The 18449-nt window shown below is 41.5% G+C and overlaps 1 protein-coding gene across 4 annotated transcripts in view; it reads right to left on the bottom strand.

Annotated features, from left to right (window-relative positions):
- The window catches only part of ACSS2 (acyl-CoA synthetase short chain family member 2), a 30994-nt gene extending 16225 nt beyond the window's left edge, over positions 1-14769 (bottom strand). For 3 of the 4 annotated variants that reach the window (XM_074212098.1, XM_074212097.1, XM_074212096.1), the window contains exons 1-2: positions 14557-14755; positions 12080-12275 (exon numbers count right to left, since the gene is read on the bottom strand). In XM_074212098.1, coding sequence (XP_074068199.1) covers positions 12080-12275; positions 14557-14740 — 380 coding nt within the window. In that variant the 5' untranslated portion in view covers positions 14741-14755. Of the gene's footprint in view, positions 1-12079; positions 12276-14556 lie in introns of all 4 variants that reach the window. The other variant, XM_074212099.1, reaches the window with a different exon arrangement.
- Positions 14770-18449: the final 3680 nt, after the last annotated feature.

An 18449-nucleotide genomic window follows, 5' to 3' on the forward strand; every position in this document is an offset into this window, starting at 1 on the left:
TATGTTAAGTGTTAATGTTAATATGTTAAAAACCAGTTTAGGCCTAATGGAAAAAGCAAAACAAAAGGCAAATGAGAAGAATGCCTTAAAAAGCAGAATTGGCCAACTGGAAAAGGAGATAAAAAATCTCTCTGAAGAAAATAACTCCTTCAAATACAGAATATAACTAAAGGAAGCTGATGACTTTGCAAGAAATCAGGAAGAAATAAAACTCTTCCAAAAAAAGCCAAAAATTAGAAGAAAATGTGAAATATCTCAATGAAAAAAAAAACTGACCTTGAAAACAGATTCAGAAGAAATAACTTAAAAATTACTGGGCTACCTAAAAGTCATGACCAAGAAAAGAGACTAGACTTCGTTTTTCAAGAAATAATACAGCAAAATTGCCCTGAGATCCTAGAAGCTAAGGGTAAAATAGAAATCCAGAGAATTCACTTGGTCACCCCCTGAAAGAGATCCCAAAAGAAAAACTTCCAGGAATATAACAGCCAGATTCCAGAACTCCCAAATCAAGGGGAAAATTCTAAAACCTGCCAGAAACAAACAATTCAACTACTAAGGCTCCATAGTCAGGATTACACAGGATCTGGCAGTATCTTCATTAAGGGCTCCTAGGAACTGGAATATAATATTCTGGAAGGCAAAAGATCTTGGTTTACAACCGAGAATCAACTACCCAGCAAAACTGAACATCCTCTTTCAGGGGAAAAGATGGACTTTCAAACTTTCCTACTGAAACAACCAGAACTAAACAGAAAGTTTGTTCTCCAAGTACATGACTCTGTTGAACCATGGAGGGGGTGGAAGAAAAGGCAATAAGGAATTTAATGATACTGAACTGTTTATATTTCTGCATGGGAAGAAGATATTGATAACTCATATGAACTTTCTCATTTATAAGAGCTGTTAGGAGTATATATATATAGACAGGACATAGGAAGGAGCAGAATCTAATGGTATAATATAGTAAAAAGATGGAGTCAATGGGTGATAAAGGAAAGTACTGGGAGGAGGGGAAAGGAGATGAAGAAGCTAAGAAATTTCATGTAAGAGTCAAGAAAAAAGCTTTTTCAGTGGAGTGGAAAGGGGGAAATGAGTGAGCCTTCATTCACATCAGAAATGGTTCAGAGAGGAAATAACACACACACTTAATAGGGTGAGGAAATCTATCTCACCCTAGAGAAAAATAAGAAATGGATGGGATAAGGGGGAATGGGGGGGGAGGAAGGTGGAAATAGGTGACAGAAGAGATGGAAGATTGAGGGAGAAGGTACTCAGATTCAACACACTTTTGGACAGACAAGGATGAAAGGAGAGAGAGAATAGAATAAATGAGAGTGGGGAGGAATACAGTGGACATACAGCTAGTAACAGCAACTGTGGGAAAAATATTGAAGCAACTTCTCTGGTGGACTTATGATAAAGGCAGCATTTCTGGGGAGCTCCTCCCCCCAAAACTCCAAAATCCAACAAATTATGACTCTAGCCAAGAGACACTCCAGAGATAGAGCCATTGGAATTTGAACACAGACTGAAGTACATTTTTTTTCTCTGTCTCTATTCTTGAGGTTTCTCATCTTCTTGGGGGAGGAAGGGGGTTTATGTTTACTCTTATAAGAAAATTATTGTAATAACAGTAATAATAAATTAAAGTTCATTTGCAAAAAAATAAAAAAGAGAAGTATGAAAAATAAAAAATAAAATAAAATGCAAGTCCAATCATATTGCCTTCATATTCAATAAACTCCAGTGGTTTCATATAATCTCCAGGATCAAATATAAAAGCCTCTGTTTGACATTCAAAACTCTTTGTGACCTTTACCCCTCCCCCTTTATAGTCTTATTACAACTTAAGTTCCTTTCCTACCCCCATCAAGTACTTTTCAAGCCTCCTTGCTGTTATAAGAACAAGATATTCCATCAGTTGACCCTGGACATTCATTCTCTGGCCATTCTCCATTACTGGGATGCTCTCCCTCCTCATCTCAGTCCAACTAAAATCCTACCTTCTACTGGAAGTCTGTCCCAATGTCTCTTAATCTGAATGCCTTCCCTCTATGAATTATTTCTGATTTATCCTGTATATAGATTGTTTGTACATGTTTCTTTTCTTCTGGTCCTCCCCTCCCCATTAGACTGTGAATTTCTTGAGGGCAAGGATTGGTTTCCATTTATTTATTTATTTATTTACTTATGTGTTTATTTATTTATTTAGTCTTTCTTTGAATCTCTAAAGTTTAGCACATATCTGCCATGTAGTAAGTGCTTAATAAATGTTTGACTGACTGATATTTGGAATTGAGATCTGAAGTCTAGTCCTGGGCCTGCTACTAATTTTATATGACAAATAAATGAACCTCCTTAGAGTCTAAGTGTCTTCATTTGTAAAATGGACACAAGTTAATATGAGACCCAAATAAAATACTGGAGGGAACTTGAAACCCTACAAGAGTATTATACAAGGAATGGATAATGGTTGATAAACAACAGTCTGGACCTCCAAATGGCCTACAAGGAACAGTTGGGCCTGGGAATTTTAACTTAAAAAAAAGATCTAAAAGGAATATGTTCAACTATGCTCAAGTATTTGTCATAGTAAAGATTGAGTAGGTATATTCTGTATGGCTTCATAGGGAGGAATATGTGATTGGAGTTATAGTAAAGCAGATATCATTTAATATAAGAAGGAATTTCCTCATAATCAGTATACTGCAATAATGAAATAATTCCTGGGGTAGTAAAGATTTTTATTACTGGAAGAATTAAAACAGATAGATAATTCTTTAAGGATGTTATTATAAATGAGATTCAGGGATGCTGAAATAAACAGAACAAAGAGAACAATTCACAACAACTAACTATCTAAATATATATATGAAAAGATCCGTAAAAGGAAGTTGAACTTGGTTTAATAGAAAATAAAAGGACCTGAAAAGAGAGATTTGACATATTTCTTCTCTCAAAGAAAGGGATTCCTAAGTCAGAATATTGCATACATTATCTGCCATGGTCAAATATCAGTTATTTGAGGATGGAGGAAAGGGGAAGATAACAAAGAGGAAAGAAAGTAAAGGGAAGACAATTATGGACAGCAAGGCCTGGATAGCTAGAGAAGGAATTGTAAAAAAAAATTTTTTTTAATCTTTTAATAAAAACAGAGAAGGGATTGCAAAGGATGGGAAAAAGATTCAGTGTGAGAAAGAATGTGTAAGGCAGGATGCTTAATCTCCTTATTGTGCTGTGCTGTGGGTATAACCTGACTTACTGAAGAGCCAGGGGATGTTGCAACTAAAAGGATTTTAGAGGTAGATGATCCTGCCTATCCAACTCTGTCATTTTGCTGATGGATAGCCTGAGATCCAAAAGGAGAAAATGACTCCCCATAGATCACACAATGTTTGATGTGTAGTATAATGGAAAGAGTGGGATAGTTAGATGATTCAGTGGAGAGAGCACCAGCCCTGGAGTCAGGAGCTCTGAGTTCAAATCCAGCCTCAGACACTTGACACTAATTAGCTATGTGACCCTGGGAAAGTCCCTTAACCCTACCTGACTCATTTCCCCCCCTCTCCAAAAAAAAATCACTGGATTCAGAGGGTCTAGATTCAAATCCTGGCTCTGCTACTTGCTATTTATAAGACTTTAGCCACATCATTTTTCTTCTCTAGGTCTCAGTTCACTCATCTGCAAAATTTGGAAGTGACACTGGATGATCTCTGAGGGCCTTTCCAGCTTCAAATCTATGCTCCTAGGATCATAAGTCTTAGTGACAGAATGGAACAAATTCCCAGCTACTTAGTGACAGAAGCCAGCAAACTCATAGGAGACCCTATACAAGTCATTTAGCATCTCTGAGACTTTCCTCATTTGGGGGTTAGATAAGATGATCTCTAAGGGCTCTCCCAGTAGCAGTATGTGAAAGGGACACTCTGAAAACAGCAACCTGAGGCTCTGAAAAAAGATCCAATTTCTTCTTCACTGAGACTGGTCATGCTCAGGTGACAAGGGAGCAAGGGAGCACCAGCACCTGGGGAAAAACCCCACCCCCTTCACCTGCTGTGATGCAAGGAAAAACAATACCCCAACACCAAATATCCCCTCCCTAAATTAAACTCAGGCCTATAGGTCAAAACTTTGTTTTAATCATGGCATTTTGGTAGAGTAGAGAAAGCCTTGGATGAGGAATTATGTAATAGGCTTCCCTGGGTCTCATTTTTTTTTCTCTGAAAAATTAAGGGACTAGGCTGGTGACTTCCAGAGACCCTTTTAGCTCTGAAGTCCTATTTTCCTGTTCTGTGTATATATCATGCCTCAGTTTGCCTACATATCCTGACCTATGATTCTGCCATCTTGCTCATATAATACCACTGTCACCTCACACATGTACAGGGCTTTCCCATCCTTTATCTCATATGATTCTCACAATGCATTTTTTTAATATTTATACAGTCTTTTTTATTAAAGATCACAATGCATTTTTGAGGTTTTTATCCCCATTCTACAGAGGAAATAGAGGTCATACAGCAAAACCGTGGCAGAGTCCCACAGAATCCCAGCCTCCTGACAACCAAGCCCGTTCCATACTTCACTGTCTATTCATCAGAGTAAAAGAATTACACACACCTTATCAGAGGCCCTTCCCAGCCTTCTCTTGTACCAATATCTATCTAAGTTTGTCTGTGCTGGCTACTGGAAAGAGTGAGGAGACTTCTATAGAAAAAGCTATTATGGTCCTAAGTTGCACACAGGAGATGTTGTGTCCAAACCCTCTAGTCAGGTTAGATCTGGAGTGTTGTGTCCAGTTCTGGGTCGAACATCTGGACTGAATATCTTAGAAGAGACACTGAAAAGCTGATGGACAAGGGGCAGCTAGATGATGCAGTGGATAGAGCACCAGCCCTGGAGTCAGGAAGATCTGAGTTCAAATTGGGTCTCAGACACTTAATAATTACCCAGCTGTGTGACCTTAGGCAAGTCACTTAACCCTATTGCCTTGCAAAAACAAACAAAAAAAGAAAAAGAAAAGCAGAGAGACAGGCATAGGAAGACTACCAGAATAAGAGAGGATGTAAAAACATGTCATATCAAGATCTGTTAAAGAAATGGGGGTGGTTTAGTCTATGAAATAAGAAAAATCAAGGAGAATATAAAACCTACATATCCCAGAGTAACTTCATTATCAACTGCCTACTGAACATCTCTGCCTAGATATCTAAGGATATCTCAAATGTAACACATACAAAAATGAACTCACTGTCTCTTCTGCTAAATCCACCTCTCTTCCCAACTTTTGTCTATTTCCTATGGAAAGTGCCACCACAAGAACCTGCCACTCGGTTAAGTCTGAAACATAGGAGTCATCTTTGACAATTCACTCTCACTTGACCCCAAAATTAAATCAGTTTCAAATTTTAGCAATTTTGCCACCACCACCACCACATCTCCTGCTCTTCTCTCCACTCATGCAGTTGCCACTTAAGTTCCAGCCCTAGTCATCGTCTGCCTGGACTACTGGAATAGCCTCCTGACTGATCCCCTTGCATTCAACCTGTATATATCTTCCCCTTTAACATTCTTATAGTACCATGAATGACATCTTTTCTCTGCTCCAGAAGCCTTAGTGGATCCATTTTAAAATACAAAATTCAAAATTCAAAAACAATCTCCTGTCTAATATTTAGAACCTTTCATAATCTCACTACAGTTTACCTTTTTTAAGTTTCTTTCATATTATACGTCCTTAAACATTCTATGTTCTCACCAACCTAGCCCATTATTTGCCCCTACCTCGACCTTTAGTCAGGGCAACCTCCAGGGATGGGATGTTGTCCTGAAGGCTCAGCTTAAATGACACTTCCTATGCATGGACTCTCCTGAGTCTCTAATTATTAGTGCTTACTTCTCCTAAAAACTATATTGTAAATCATTTGTGTTTACTTATCTGTGTAATATATTGCACCAACCAAGGGCACTTCATTTTTGTCTTTAAATTCTCAACCCTCTTAGCAAACAAATGCATTACAAATAAATGAAATAATAACTGAAGTAGAAGTATATTGTCAAGTGTTATTCTTCAGAGGACCAAATTAGGTGCTAATTTGGGGGTTAAACTACAAAGTTAAAGGTGCAGCTAGGTGGCACAGTGGATAAAACACCAGCCCTGGACCTGAGTTCAAATTCATCCTCAAACATTCAATAATTATCTAGCTATATGACCTTGGGCAAGTCACTTAACTCCATTGCCTTGCAAAAACCAAAAAAAATTTTTTTTAAATTAAAAAATAAATTAAGGTTAAAGTACAGCTTAATATAAAGAAGGATTTTCCAACAATTAGAACTTTCCACTAATAAGACTAGTTGCCCTTTGAGAGAGTTCAGAAATCTTCAAACAGAGAGGCTGGATGGGTTGGATGGCTGACTCTGGAGTCAAGAAGGCAGTGACTTCAGTATTGTCTCCAATACTAAATAGTTTAGTTATGTGATGCTCCACAAGTCATTTGCTTTTCTGTGAGGTTGTAAAATGAGGTTAATATCTGTAGTATCTAACTCTGAGGTTGTTGTGAGGAGGGTACTTCACAGACTTTTAAGAACTATATTAATTCTGTAGAGAAGACTCATACATTGGGTAAGGTTTAGATTCAATAAACTTCTGAAGTCTGTTTCCAGCACTAACATACTTGGAGATAACTAATTCTTGGAGATAAGTACTAGAGCAATTTTACTTGTTCTGGCAAGAAGTTTGTGTCCAATCTCTCCCAACCACAAGTTGGAAGAGGATAGGGCATCTATATAGCTCCCTGGCTAGAATTCTGTGAGTTACCTCGGTGGGCAGTTAGAAGGTCATGGGAAATCCTGCCTCAGTGAGGAGAATGGAACATTTCCCCTGTGGTATCCATCCAAATGTTTTCTGAATGCCTATTCAGTCACCCTATCAAACCATGCAGGAAGGGGCTACCCTCCAGACTGGAGGAACCAAATCAGAAAATACTGCTGGATGAAATAGACCATATGAAAAATATAGGATAGATAAGAAGTCAGTAAGGAGATGGTTTGTAAGTGGGTTCTGGTTGAGATAAGCATCTCTCTTCAGTCAAGAAAAGTGTCTCTTAGTTAATTATAATTTGTCCACCGTGAGTTAAGGTGGTTATGGCAGAAGAAATTGGTCTACATGGTACCTGGAGAACCCAAAAGGAAGAAAGTATTTACACCGCCCTGGGGAGAAGTTACTCTGTTTCTAAGTGACACTCAGATACTTTAGTCAGAAATATCTTTATGAGCACAGCTAGGTGGCATAGTGGATAGAGCCTTGACCCTGGAGTCAAGGACCTGAGTTCAAATCCAACCTTAGACACTCAAGAATTGCCTAGTTGTATCACCTGTGTGACCTGTACAAGTCACTTTACCCCATTGCCTTGAAAAAAAAAACCTTTATGGCTAGAGAAAGTTTACCAAGTCTAGCTTGAGAGAAATATCCCTTATATTGAGAGAAATATCAGTTTCCTTCTGCATTGATTCTATGCTTACCAGGAAAACTTTCTGACAGACTGGGTTTCCTGAGTAGGCAGACCTACCCACCAAAGGGAAGGCATTCTACAAACAGCTTAGAACATTTCTGGAGTCAAGAATATTCCTATTGTAAATTAATACATTGGCATCTGGTTAATCAATCTCTGATTTGTGTGATTAATTGGAAGCAGGTTCCTGTAACCTGATCACCTTTAAGAGGATGGATAAGATCAAATTACAGAGTCTCCTGAGCTAAGGCTCAGACCCTGGAGCCTGAAGTGACCCCTCAGAATACTACCATCCCATGAAGCTTGCTGCTTCTCATTATCTATTGACTGCAATACCTACTTGAATCCAGTCTGGTACATAGAGAGAAAGGAAGAGGAGATATGACTCTTCTTTCTCACACAGCTCCCCAAAGGTTGCAAAAGAACTCCTGAAAACCACTTACATCCTGCTACCAAAACAGAGTCACAGTACTATTGGATGTAAGAGCTAGAAAGGATTTGGTTAAACTCCTTCATTGTACAGCAGAAGAAAATGAAGCCCAAAGAGGCAAAGGGGCTTTTCAGAGTTCACCCTAATCATTCTCAAATATTTATGGAATTGATGACACTCAGAAGAGGAAGCCACTCAGCGCAGCCACAGGACATGAATGTAACTACCCACAACCTATCCACTGCACTCAGGCTTGCCTCCTCAGGAATAGGTTCTAAAAATATCAAGGTTCCGCCATGGATGAAGAAAGTCACCACCTACAAAAGACAATCAGACTGGATGATGGTAACAAGGCTAAATCCATTAGATATAGAAACAGGAAAAAAGAAGAATGATTCTGAGACAAAGAGGAAAACCCCTTCCTTTTCTCTCAAATCTGGGACCCTATCCTATGGTAGCCAGAATAGAGAAATGATAAAACCAGGAAGTTGAGGAGACTGAGGCATTTTGGAAAGGAGACACAGGTAAAGGGTACACTTTCTGAGTCAAAGTCCTTAGGATTACTGATTCTATCATTTGTATCTAGAGAAAGAACTGTGGGGTTTAAACAAAGACCAAAGATTATCTTCAATTTTTAAAAAGTCATCTTATGTATTACATAATTTTGCTATCTCTAATATTTTCTTTCTTCCTTAAGGATTTTTTTTCTCAACGCATTCAATTTTTTAAATATACGTATCATGGAAACAAATGTAAAGACTATCAGATTGCTTTTTGGGGAGAGGGGAGAGGGAAGGAAGGGGGGGGGAATTATAAAATTCAAAACCTTGCAAAAAATAGAAACTATTATTGTAAATAATTGGAAAACAAATAAAATAGTGATATTAAAAAAGAAATGAAGAGATGAAACAAAACAAAAGAAAAGTTGCTTGAGGGATCTAAGAGATTTAAGAATTTGCCCATAAATCACTCAGGCAATATGTGTCAAAAGTGAGACTTGAACTCAAATATTCCTTACTCCAAGAGCAGTTATCTCCAAAATTGTTCCATTGTCTTCTTTCTCCAATATTCTCTTTTTTTCTCAAGTGTCTATCACTGTGCTTTGCTGTAGTAGTAGGCACATAAACCATGATTTGGGGGATTGATTTGAAGTGGAGAGGATAAGAGATGGGTTATAAAAGTTAAAACTAAAAAAAAAAAAGGGGGGGATTAATGATTCTTTGACTAGAGGTGACATGGCTACTGGGCCAAAACAAAGTGTCTCCTTTGCTCTCTCTTTCTCTCTTTCTCTCTCTTTTTCTTGTCTCTGTGTTTCCCTCTACACACACACACACACACACACACACACACACACACACACACACCCCTAGAACATAGACATAAGGAGTACATGCACACTCTCACCAATCCACTCAAGGACTTACATGGACTAAGATATACCCCAGATATGCAGAACCCCCAACTTTCCTATCACAATCAAAAGTTACTTCCTTATTCTTTATAGGTTTCTTCACTAACACCCCACCTAGGATCCTAAATCTCACATTCTGAGACCCAAAGCTCAGGGACCCCTAGAGGAACTCAGCCCTCTGGTACTTAAGGTCAGAACAAGTAGGAAGCAGAGCCTTCAAGGTTACCCACAAGGTTACCAGTTAGTTACTCAGCATCTCTGATTTCAAAGGGAAGGTTTGAAATAGTTCCAGGAGGTAGCAAAAGGGAGGAAAAATTATTTCAGCCAACCTTGTCCAACCAGGGAAGGAGACTTTCAATAGGCTCTTAGCCTCAGCTCCCATCCTGTTGCAGTGCCAGATTCCATGACTAATGGCAATGGCAACAGGGACCCAGGACAGTAGCAGGCCCCTGAGAATAAGGAAGGGGGATGGTTTACAAGAAACGACAAATAGGAGTTTATGCTAGGGTCTTTCCCCAGACATCTTAAGATCATGTAGTCAGAGGCAGTGATGCAGAAATCATTAAGGAATCAGTGAGCCATACATAATCCCTCTCAAAACCCAGTCTTATTCCTCTAATACTGACCCATCTTCAGACTGCTATCCCACCTCAGTCCCCAAATTTCCCAATTGCTTCCTCCCCTTCCTCCCTACTTCCAACACACACACACACACACACACACACACACACACACACACACACAGATGGGGTTATTATATGCTAATATTCTCCTACTTCTATCTTACCTCTGAAGCCCAGAAGCAGTGAATAATACTGGGAGGGTTGTATGAGGTTCTGGGATCAAAGAAGTGAATACTCTTTCAAAACTACAAGTTCTAAGGGGGCAGCTAGGTGGCCCGGTAGATAGAGCACCAGCCCTGGAGTCAGGAGGACCCAAGTTCAAATGCAGCCTCAGACACTTGTGACCTTGGACAAGTCATTTAACCCCATTGCCTTAAAAAAAACCTACAAGTTCTAGGTGCAGATTTATTAAAGTTCTATAAAAACTATTTTGTAAAATCCCTCAAATTCATCCCCAATTATCCGTCCTTACAATTCCCATCCTAATCTAGATACTCATCACCCATTTCTTGAATTACCAAAAGAATCTACCTGCTCTCTTTGCTTTCTCCAGTCCCTCCTGGACAGACTGACTGCCAGACAAATTTTCCTAATGAACAAATCTATGTCATTCCTTGCCTCAAAATACTGCTCAAGGATAATTTCCAAGTTTCTTAAGTTAGCATTCAAGGCTTCCATCATCTAGTTAACTTATCTTTTCAGCTTAACACCTAATTGCTCTCCTTCATGTACCCTCTAGCCAGGCCAGTCTCCTGACCCCCCCCCCACCCCAATATATCCCATAGTCATTTTGGGCTCTGAATTTTAGCTCACACAAATCCTCTTGTCTGGAAAACAACTTCTGTCCCACTATCCAAATTCTACATATTCTTCAAGGTCCAGATCAAACCCTTTTTATCCTATGAAGCCTTCCCTAATCACCTCATTTCTCTGAAATAGCATATTGTTCTCTCAAATTTGTTTCCTGTGTCAGTGTCATTTCCCCAATTAGACTGAGGCACTTAGGAGTAACAATCAGGCCTTTTCCCTCTCCATCATGATATACTTAGCCTAGCTGGGCACACACAGTAGATTCTATAAGGATACTTATTATAACTTATGTGTAGTCTCTTCCCATCTGTCTTTCTACCTTCCAGATCCTTTCTTGCCCTGTGAATAAACAATCTCTTCCAGTCTTGTCTCCATATAGCACCTAACTCTGGGGCTGGACACAGGGCTTCAGGGTGGGCACAAGATTTCAGAGCTCTAATCAAGTAATAATAATAATAATAGCAACTAACACTAACATAGCACTAGAGTGTAAGTAAAGTTTCCTGGGTCTGGCAGTTAAACGTTTTTTCCTGGCTGGCCTTTAATGGTCTTGTGATGTCTCCAAAATGCTCAGGAGATAGCCTGAGTCCTTAGGAAAGGACTCCAAGCTGGAAGCTTGAGAAGACAGATGAGTGTGCTGGAGACAAGACTGGAATAATAATAAATATAACAGTCCATATACTTAAATAACAGTAAGAACTTTTCCAAGGGTTTTCATGTCCACAAGCTCATTTCAAGAACCATAGACTTAGAGCTAGAAAGGACCTTAAAGATCATCTAGTCCAAACTTCATGTTAAGGAACCAAGGCCCAGAAGGGTGAAGAGACTTGCCCACAGCCACAAAGTGAGTGGCAAGGCCAAGATTTGAAATGAGGCTCTCTGACTCCAAATCTAATTTTATATGCTTCTTATTATTCTCCCAAGAGCCTTGGGGCAGGAAAAGAATATATCATACTCTAGAAGACTAACCAATTAGGACTGTTATTCACAAACTCTCCCAAACCTCCAGCCCTTTCATAGTGTACCTGCTGGAGAAGGCAGGAAAAAACCCTAGAATATAATAATGGCAAGATTCTACTTCAAGTACATGATACCCTTAAGGGGCTAGGGATTCTCAAGTGGGGATGGTGGCAGATTACAAGGGAGAAGAACAGAGACAGCCTAGTTGCTATATACATGCAGGAATGAGAGAGAAGCCATTGCTGCCCTCTTTCAATTTCCATCCTAACCTTTACTCTGGCTCCTATTACCTAGGGTACTATTCCCTGGGTTAGGAACTAGATGTTTTTACCAGTAAAAGGCCACTCTGTCTCCAAGTTTCTTCTCATTAACATTTCGGTCTAGCACATTGTAGCAGATGTTGGTGGTTGCTCCTTTCATCCATTCAATGAAGATCTTCCCTTTAGTCACATCAAAATTATACTGAAGGAATGGGCCAGAGCATGGGGTCTTCCAGTAAAATTCCTTAGCAATATCTCCCCAAAACTCTGTATAGAAAAAGAAAACCAGATTATTACTCAGCTTTCCAGAACTTCTTATTTTTTGATCACTTCCAATGGTCTAGGGACCAAGTCCAAAACTGCCTTCTACTCTGAATCCCATCTACCCTCTCACATCTCCCTAAAGTTCCATCAACTACACCTGGCACTGGGTTCCTCCCTTTTACCTGCACAGCCTAGACCCTAATTTCACCTCTCAGTTCCAAATTCTCCCTTTCCACAACTCCCTCTCCCCTTCTTTGCTTGTCCCACTCTTGCCCTTCAAGGAAATAGGGATAAGGACTAGACACTGTGGTTTCAATTGTTTTCTTTTCTTTTTCTTTTTGCAAGGCATTGGGGTTAAGTGCCTTGTCTAAGGTCAAACAGCTAGGCAGTTATTATGTGTCTGATGCCGGATTTGAACTCAGGTACTCCTGACTCCGGGGCTGGTGCTCTATCCATTGTACTACCTAGCTGCCTGCCCCTTGTAGTTTCAATTGTTGTGGAAAATTCCTGATTGGGGAAACTCCCTCTTATATGCAAGTCCTCAGCTCAGTTAAAGACTTAAAGAGCTGCTTAGAGACTAAGAGGGTTAAATAACTGAGATTACAAAGCTAATTGAGGCAGGTCTTGAAGCCAGATCTTGGTTTTCTATCCACTGTGATACACTGCCTCTTTAGCTCAAATCTAACTTTCTCTGGGCCCCCATGGAGCACTCTTCTCAACTTCTGCTACTCTTGTCATAAAACAGAATGACATCAAAAACTAGATTGTATGGTACAGCTTGTAAATGCTGCAAGAATTCAAAGAGAGGGAATCAGGGGGATGGCAGAGAATATTAGGAAAAGGGTCTCCAGGCAGCTCTTTCTAGCTGAGGGACTTTGGGCAAGCCATTTACCCGCCTATAAAATGGGGATAATGTTTAGGTTATCTACTTGACAGGGCTGTTGTGATATTTCATTGAGATCAAGTATATAAATCAATTTGTAAACCATAAAACACTATGTGAATGGGTGCTATTGATTATTATCATGACTCAATCAGTGTGAACTTGGGAGGTCAAGGGAGGCTTCCTGAAAAAGGCTGGATTTGAATGGGTAAATAAAGGATGGTAAAGTCTAGAAAAGTAAAAGAAAGTGGGAATAGGTTCATAAAGGGGATGGAAGCATTATCAACACCTGCAGATTTGGCCTGTATAAAGGCATGAAGATAGGAATAGGTAAGGTATGTAAGACTGTGAAAAGACTGGCTTGTGGATGAGGGACTTGAGTGCCAGGTTAAGCTGGGGAGACCCTGAATATTTTTGAATAGGGAAGTGTCTTAATCATAGCTGCGTGTAAGGAAGGTTAAACTGGAAGAAAATAGATGATGGATAAAAGCCGGGAATGACCGGAGGCAGGAATAATCAGGAGGCTGTTGCAATAGTCCAGGGAAGAAGCAACAGGGATCTGAATCAGGGTGTTGGCAGTAGTAATAGAATGGAAGGGCAAATTTGAAACACATTTTGAAGGAAGAATAAACAGGACTTGGTGAGTGAGTGCATCAATGAGAGTAGTCGAAGATGAAAGTTTCAATGCCTTGAGATATGAGTGCCTGAGATACTGGAGAACCACGGAGATCAAAACTCCCAAAAAGAAGTTGGAAATGAAAGAATGAAGGAGGGAAGGCTGCTGAAACGGGAAAGGAGAAAGACAGATCACTGAACCGGGAAGAAACTGAAGAGATCGTTTGCTCGATTCATTTTATAAATAAGGAAAAGGAAGTTCAGAGAAATGACTTCCCCGGGGTCATAAAGATAAGAACGCAGGTCCTAACTCTTAATTCAATTCAATATACATTTATTGTGGACTATGAACAGTCACAGTATAAAGGAATCGGGGACACAAGCGAAATTTAAAAAAAACAACAGAAACAAAAACAACGGTCGCGGACCTCCAGCAGCTGCACCCCGCGCGAACTGAGAAGCAAACAAGGCAATTCCAAACTGGGCAAGAGCAAGTCCAAGGTGGGAAGGCAGAGCTCGGCCGTGGAGCCCTGCACCCTCCTGCACCCTCCTGCACCCCGCGCTGCTCCGCCGGTCTCCCGGGCATCCCATCGGGACACACGCCGCTTCTCCCTCCCGGGCCCCTGCCCCGGCCCCAGGCACCTGCACCTCCCACCGCCACCACCTCCGGCCCTTTCCCTCCCCTCCCGGCCCGGCCCCCCCCGGGCCCCCGGGCCCCGGCTCTCCCCGTCTCCCTGCCCCCCGCCGCCGGGCCGCGGAGGCGCAGGCGCACACGGGCACACTCACCCCGCGGCTGGAGCAGCGAGCGCCCGTGCAGCTCCCGGTAGCGCGCCATGGACGAGACGTGCGCGGCGCGGCTGAGCTCGGCCGGCGGGGCCCAGCTCCGCGGCCGCTCCCCGCGCCCGCCCCCGTCCCCGCGCCCGCCGCCGCCTCCGTCCCCCGAGCCGCTGCGCTCCTCGGGCAGCCCCATGGCGCCCAGCTCCAGCCGCCCCTGTCACTGCCCGGCCGCCCCGGCGCCGCCTGGCTCCGTCCGTCCCGGAGAAAACAGCCCCGCCCGGGCGGGGGGCGGGGCCGGGCGGGAAGGGGAGGGGTCAGCCGGGGGGCGGAGCCCAAACGGCAAAGAGCAGGAAGGAGAGAGGGCGAGGAGCGCGGAGGGGGCGGGGCCGGGCCCGGGGGGCGGGGCCAGGTGGGGACCGGAGCCGGAGGAGTTACCAATGGGACCAACGTGAGCTCCCCCTCCGGGGCGCCGCCCCGTGGTGTGATAACGCGGGGTGACAATCACCCCACCCTGAAGGAGGCGGGGAAGGGGGTCCCAAGGCTGAGCTCCGAGGACAGAGATCACCCCAAGAGGTCTGCGAGACAGCCCTCCTCCCGAAGCTACCGCCCTCCGCTGCCAGAAGTGATCCCCTCAACCCGGGGATGGAAGGAAGGCGACCCCCACCCCGAGAAAAGCGCTCACCACCCTCAGCCCTAGCCAGGGAGACCTCCGCTCCCGCTTTCCACTCTGAACTACCCCAGGAACCAACCTTCTGAAACCTCAGCACCGAAACACCCCCCACATGCCCTCGACCCTAACGCCCCTAAGCCCTTCCTTCCTCAAACCTACCCCCCTGTCACAGACAGACTCGTTAATTGAAGAATTAGAGATCATCTACCAAATCCTTAGTTTTATAACTGGAGGAACTGAGGATCAGAAAAAAAAAGGGGGGGAAATGTCTAAAATCACATACGGAGTTAGTAACTAGGTCTAAAATCTGCATCTCACACCCAGCATTTCCAAAACAGAACTCATTATTTTTGCCTTCACATAACTCTAAACCTCCCAACTTCCTTATTCTTGTTGAATTCCATCATATTTCCCTTACCAGAATGTGCAATCTTGACTTGCATCATTACCCTTCTTCCCTTTCCTTTATTTCATATCCATTTAGTTTAGAAGCCCTCCTGATTCTGCCTTCCCTTTCTGTGAATCTGTCTTCCTTTCGGTTCACAAAACCAACCCCCTAGTTTAGAACCTCATTGCCTTTCACCTGGACTATTGTTTTCCCCTCCTAAATGATCTCTCCCCTTCCAATACTTCGTCAGTCTGACCTCTTCTTCAACACAGATGTCTGGATCATTTTCTTCAGACACAGGTCTGACTGTCACTCTCTAGCCCCAACACCTTTAGTGGCTCCTTATTTCTTCTAGAGCTAGAATACTGTAGTATTCTTGGCCAGTCACTTTAAAGTCCTTTGTCATCTGGCTCCAAAATATTTCATTAGTTCCCTTCTTACACTTTGTATTCCAGTCAAACTGGCATATTAGCTGCCTTACCAGCTGACATAACATGACTCATGATGAATAATGTTATCAGCACAATTTATTTACTTATTATTTATTTATTTATTTTAGTTTTTGCAAGGCAATGGGGTTAAGTGGTTTGCCCAAGGCCATACAGCTAGGTAATTATTAAGTGTCTGGGGCCAAATTTGAACTCAGGTACTCCTGACTCCAGGGTGGGTGCTCTATCCACTGTGCCACCTAGCCACCCTAAAGAAAACCAGATCCACTAGCATTTTAAAGCATATTTTTTATCTTTTTTTTTTTTAAATATTTTGTGTGTATGTGAACATGGCTAATGTAGAAATATATTTTGCAAGATTTCACATTTATAATAATATTGTATTTCTTGCTTTCTGAAAGGGGTAGAAGGAGGAAAAGAATTTGGAACTTAAAATAAAATTTGGAAAAAAAACCCAACATTCCATTTCCTATCTCTAGGAATGTCACTGACTTTCCTTCATGTCTAGAATTCCCTCCCTCCTCACTTTCACTTCCACTTCCACTAGCTTCCCTCAGGGTTCAGCTCAATTGAAACCTCCTATGCAAAGTCTTTTCTGATCCACCTATTAATTTAAAATGTTTTTCAAAAATACTGTGACTGAATCATAAATAAGAAAAATCACTTAACAGCTAAGTGGCAGAGCTAAAGTTCAAGTTTTTCCTTTGATATCCAGTATTAGTTTTGGAGATTAGGGCTACAGTGGAAAGAAACAGCCTTGGAAATCAGGAAATTTGGTATATAGAACATTTCTACCATTGCTGAGGCAGTATGGTGGTGGCTAGCCTCAAACAAATGCAGGAAGACCTGGGTTCAAGTCCCACTTTTAAAGCAAATTGGATGTATGAACTTGAGCAAGTCATTGCTCAATGTTCCAAACAATCTAAGTGAGAAAGTACATTTCTGGATGTGAAGAGGGAGTTGTCTTAGCAAGGAAGTCTCTACTAATAAAATCATAGGTTCTGATCTTTTCCTTTTATATATCTATATTCTGTGCCAATTTTTCTCCCTCCTTCTACCCCTTTTTAGAGGACCTGAGTTCAAATCCTAGTCCTGTCATTACCTGGGTGATCTGAACTTTTGGGGGTTTCAACCTTTTCATTTGTAAAATGAAGAAGAGACCATTGTCTCTGGTTATTTCCCTTCAGGAACTCTTGGGTACAGCCAAGAATTCTCTAATGTTATACACACAAAACTCTAATCTCTTATCTGTGTGTATGTCTTTGCCCAGGCTGACCTCCATACCTGGAATGTACCCCCTCCTCCCCTCTGCCTTTTAGAATCCCTGGTTTTCATCAAAACTCAATTCAATCTGTATTTCCTACCAAATAAGACCTTCCCCAAAACTTATAGCCTGGTAGTGCCTACTGCAAAGAATTACCTTGTACATTGTTTTATGTTTGTTTGTTTGTTTTAGGTAATCAGGATTAAGTGACTCACCCAAGATTGTACAGCTAGTAATTGTCTGAAGTAAAATTTAAACTCAGGTCTTCCTGAATCCAGGACCACTGCTCTATCTACAGCACCACCTATCCTGCCCATGTATCTTCCTATTTTGTATATACTAATATGTCTACATATCTTTCCCTAAAGAATGCCCTCCTAGAGACTAGGGACTTGGTTTGTCTTTATATCTCTAGTTCTCATTACAGTGCCGAATACCTAGCAGGCATTTAAATGTTTGCTTGTTCATTGATAAACTGGTTACATTTTAAATCTACATCCTATGATTTTTTAATGTTCTCTCTCTCTCTCCATCATCAAAATATCATGGGTTAATCTGTGTACATGTGGCATCCCCAAGCAGAATAAAATCAGAAGCTATTTGTACTCCCAGTGCCCTATGCCTAGTAGGTATTTAATAAATAAAATAATAAAAAGTGCATTTCCATCCACTGCCTCTCTTCTTATTTCTCTACATTCTGACTTCTGACCCCATTATTCAACAGGGACTGTTTTCTGCAGTTACCAATGAACTCAACTGCCAAATCTTAGAATCTTTTCTCAATTTATCATTCTTTACTTCTCTGCCTTTGACATTGTTGACCAACAGAATACCCTACCCATGGATAATTTCTCCCTTTTGGGTTTTTGTGGCACTGTCCTCTCTTAATCCCACTCATTCCTATCTACCCAATCCTTTTCTATTCTCTTCGTGGATCTTTTATCCTGGGTTACTCCTAGCTGGGGGGGTACCAAGGCTGTGACCTAGCCTTTATATACATACATATATATATATATATATATATATATATATGTATATATTCTCTCACTTGGTGATCTCATCTGCTCTCACAGATTTCAATATAATCACAATGAAGATGTTTCCTTAATCCACTGAGCCCAAGTCTCTCTT

This window comes from Macrotis lagotis, chromosome 1 (assembly GCF_037893015.1).
Source record: "Macrotis lagotis isolate mMagLag1 chromosome 1, bilby.v1.9.chrom.fasta, whole genome shotgun sequence".
NCBI lineage: Eukaryota > Metazoa > Chordata > Mammalia > Peramelemorphia > Peramelidae > Macrotis > Macrotis lagotis.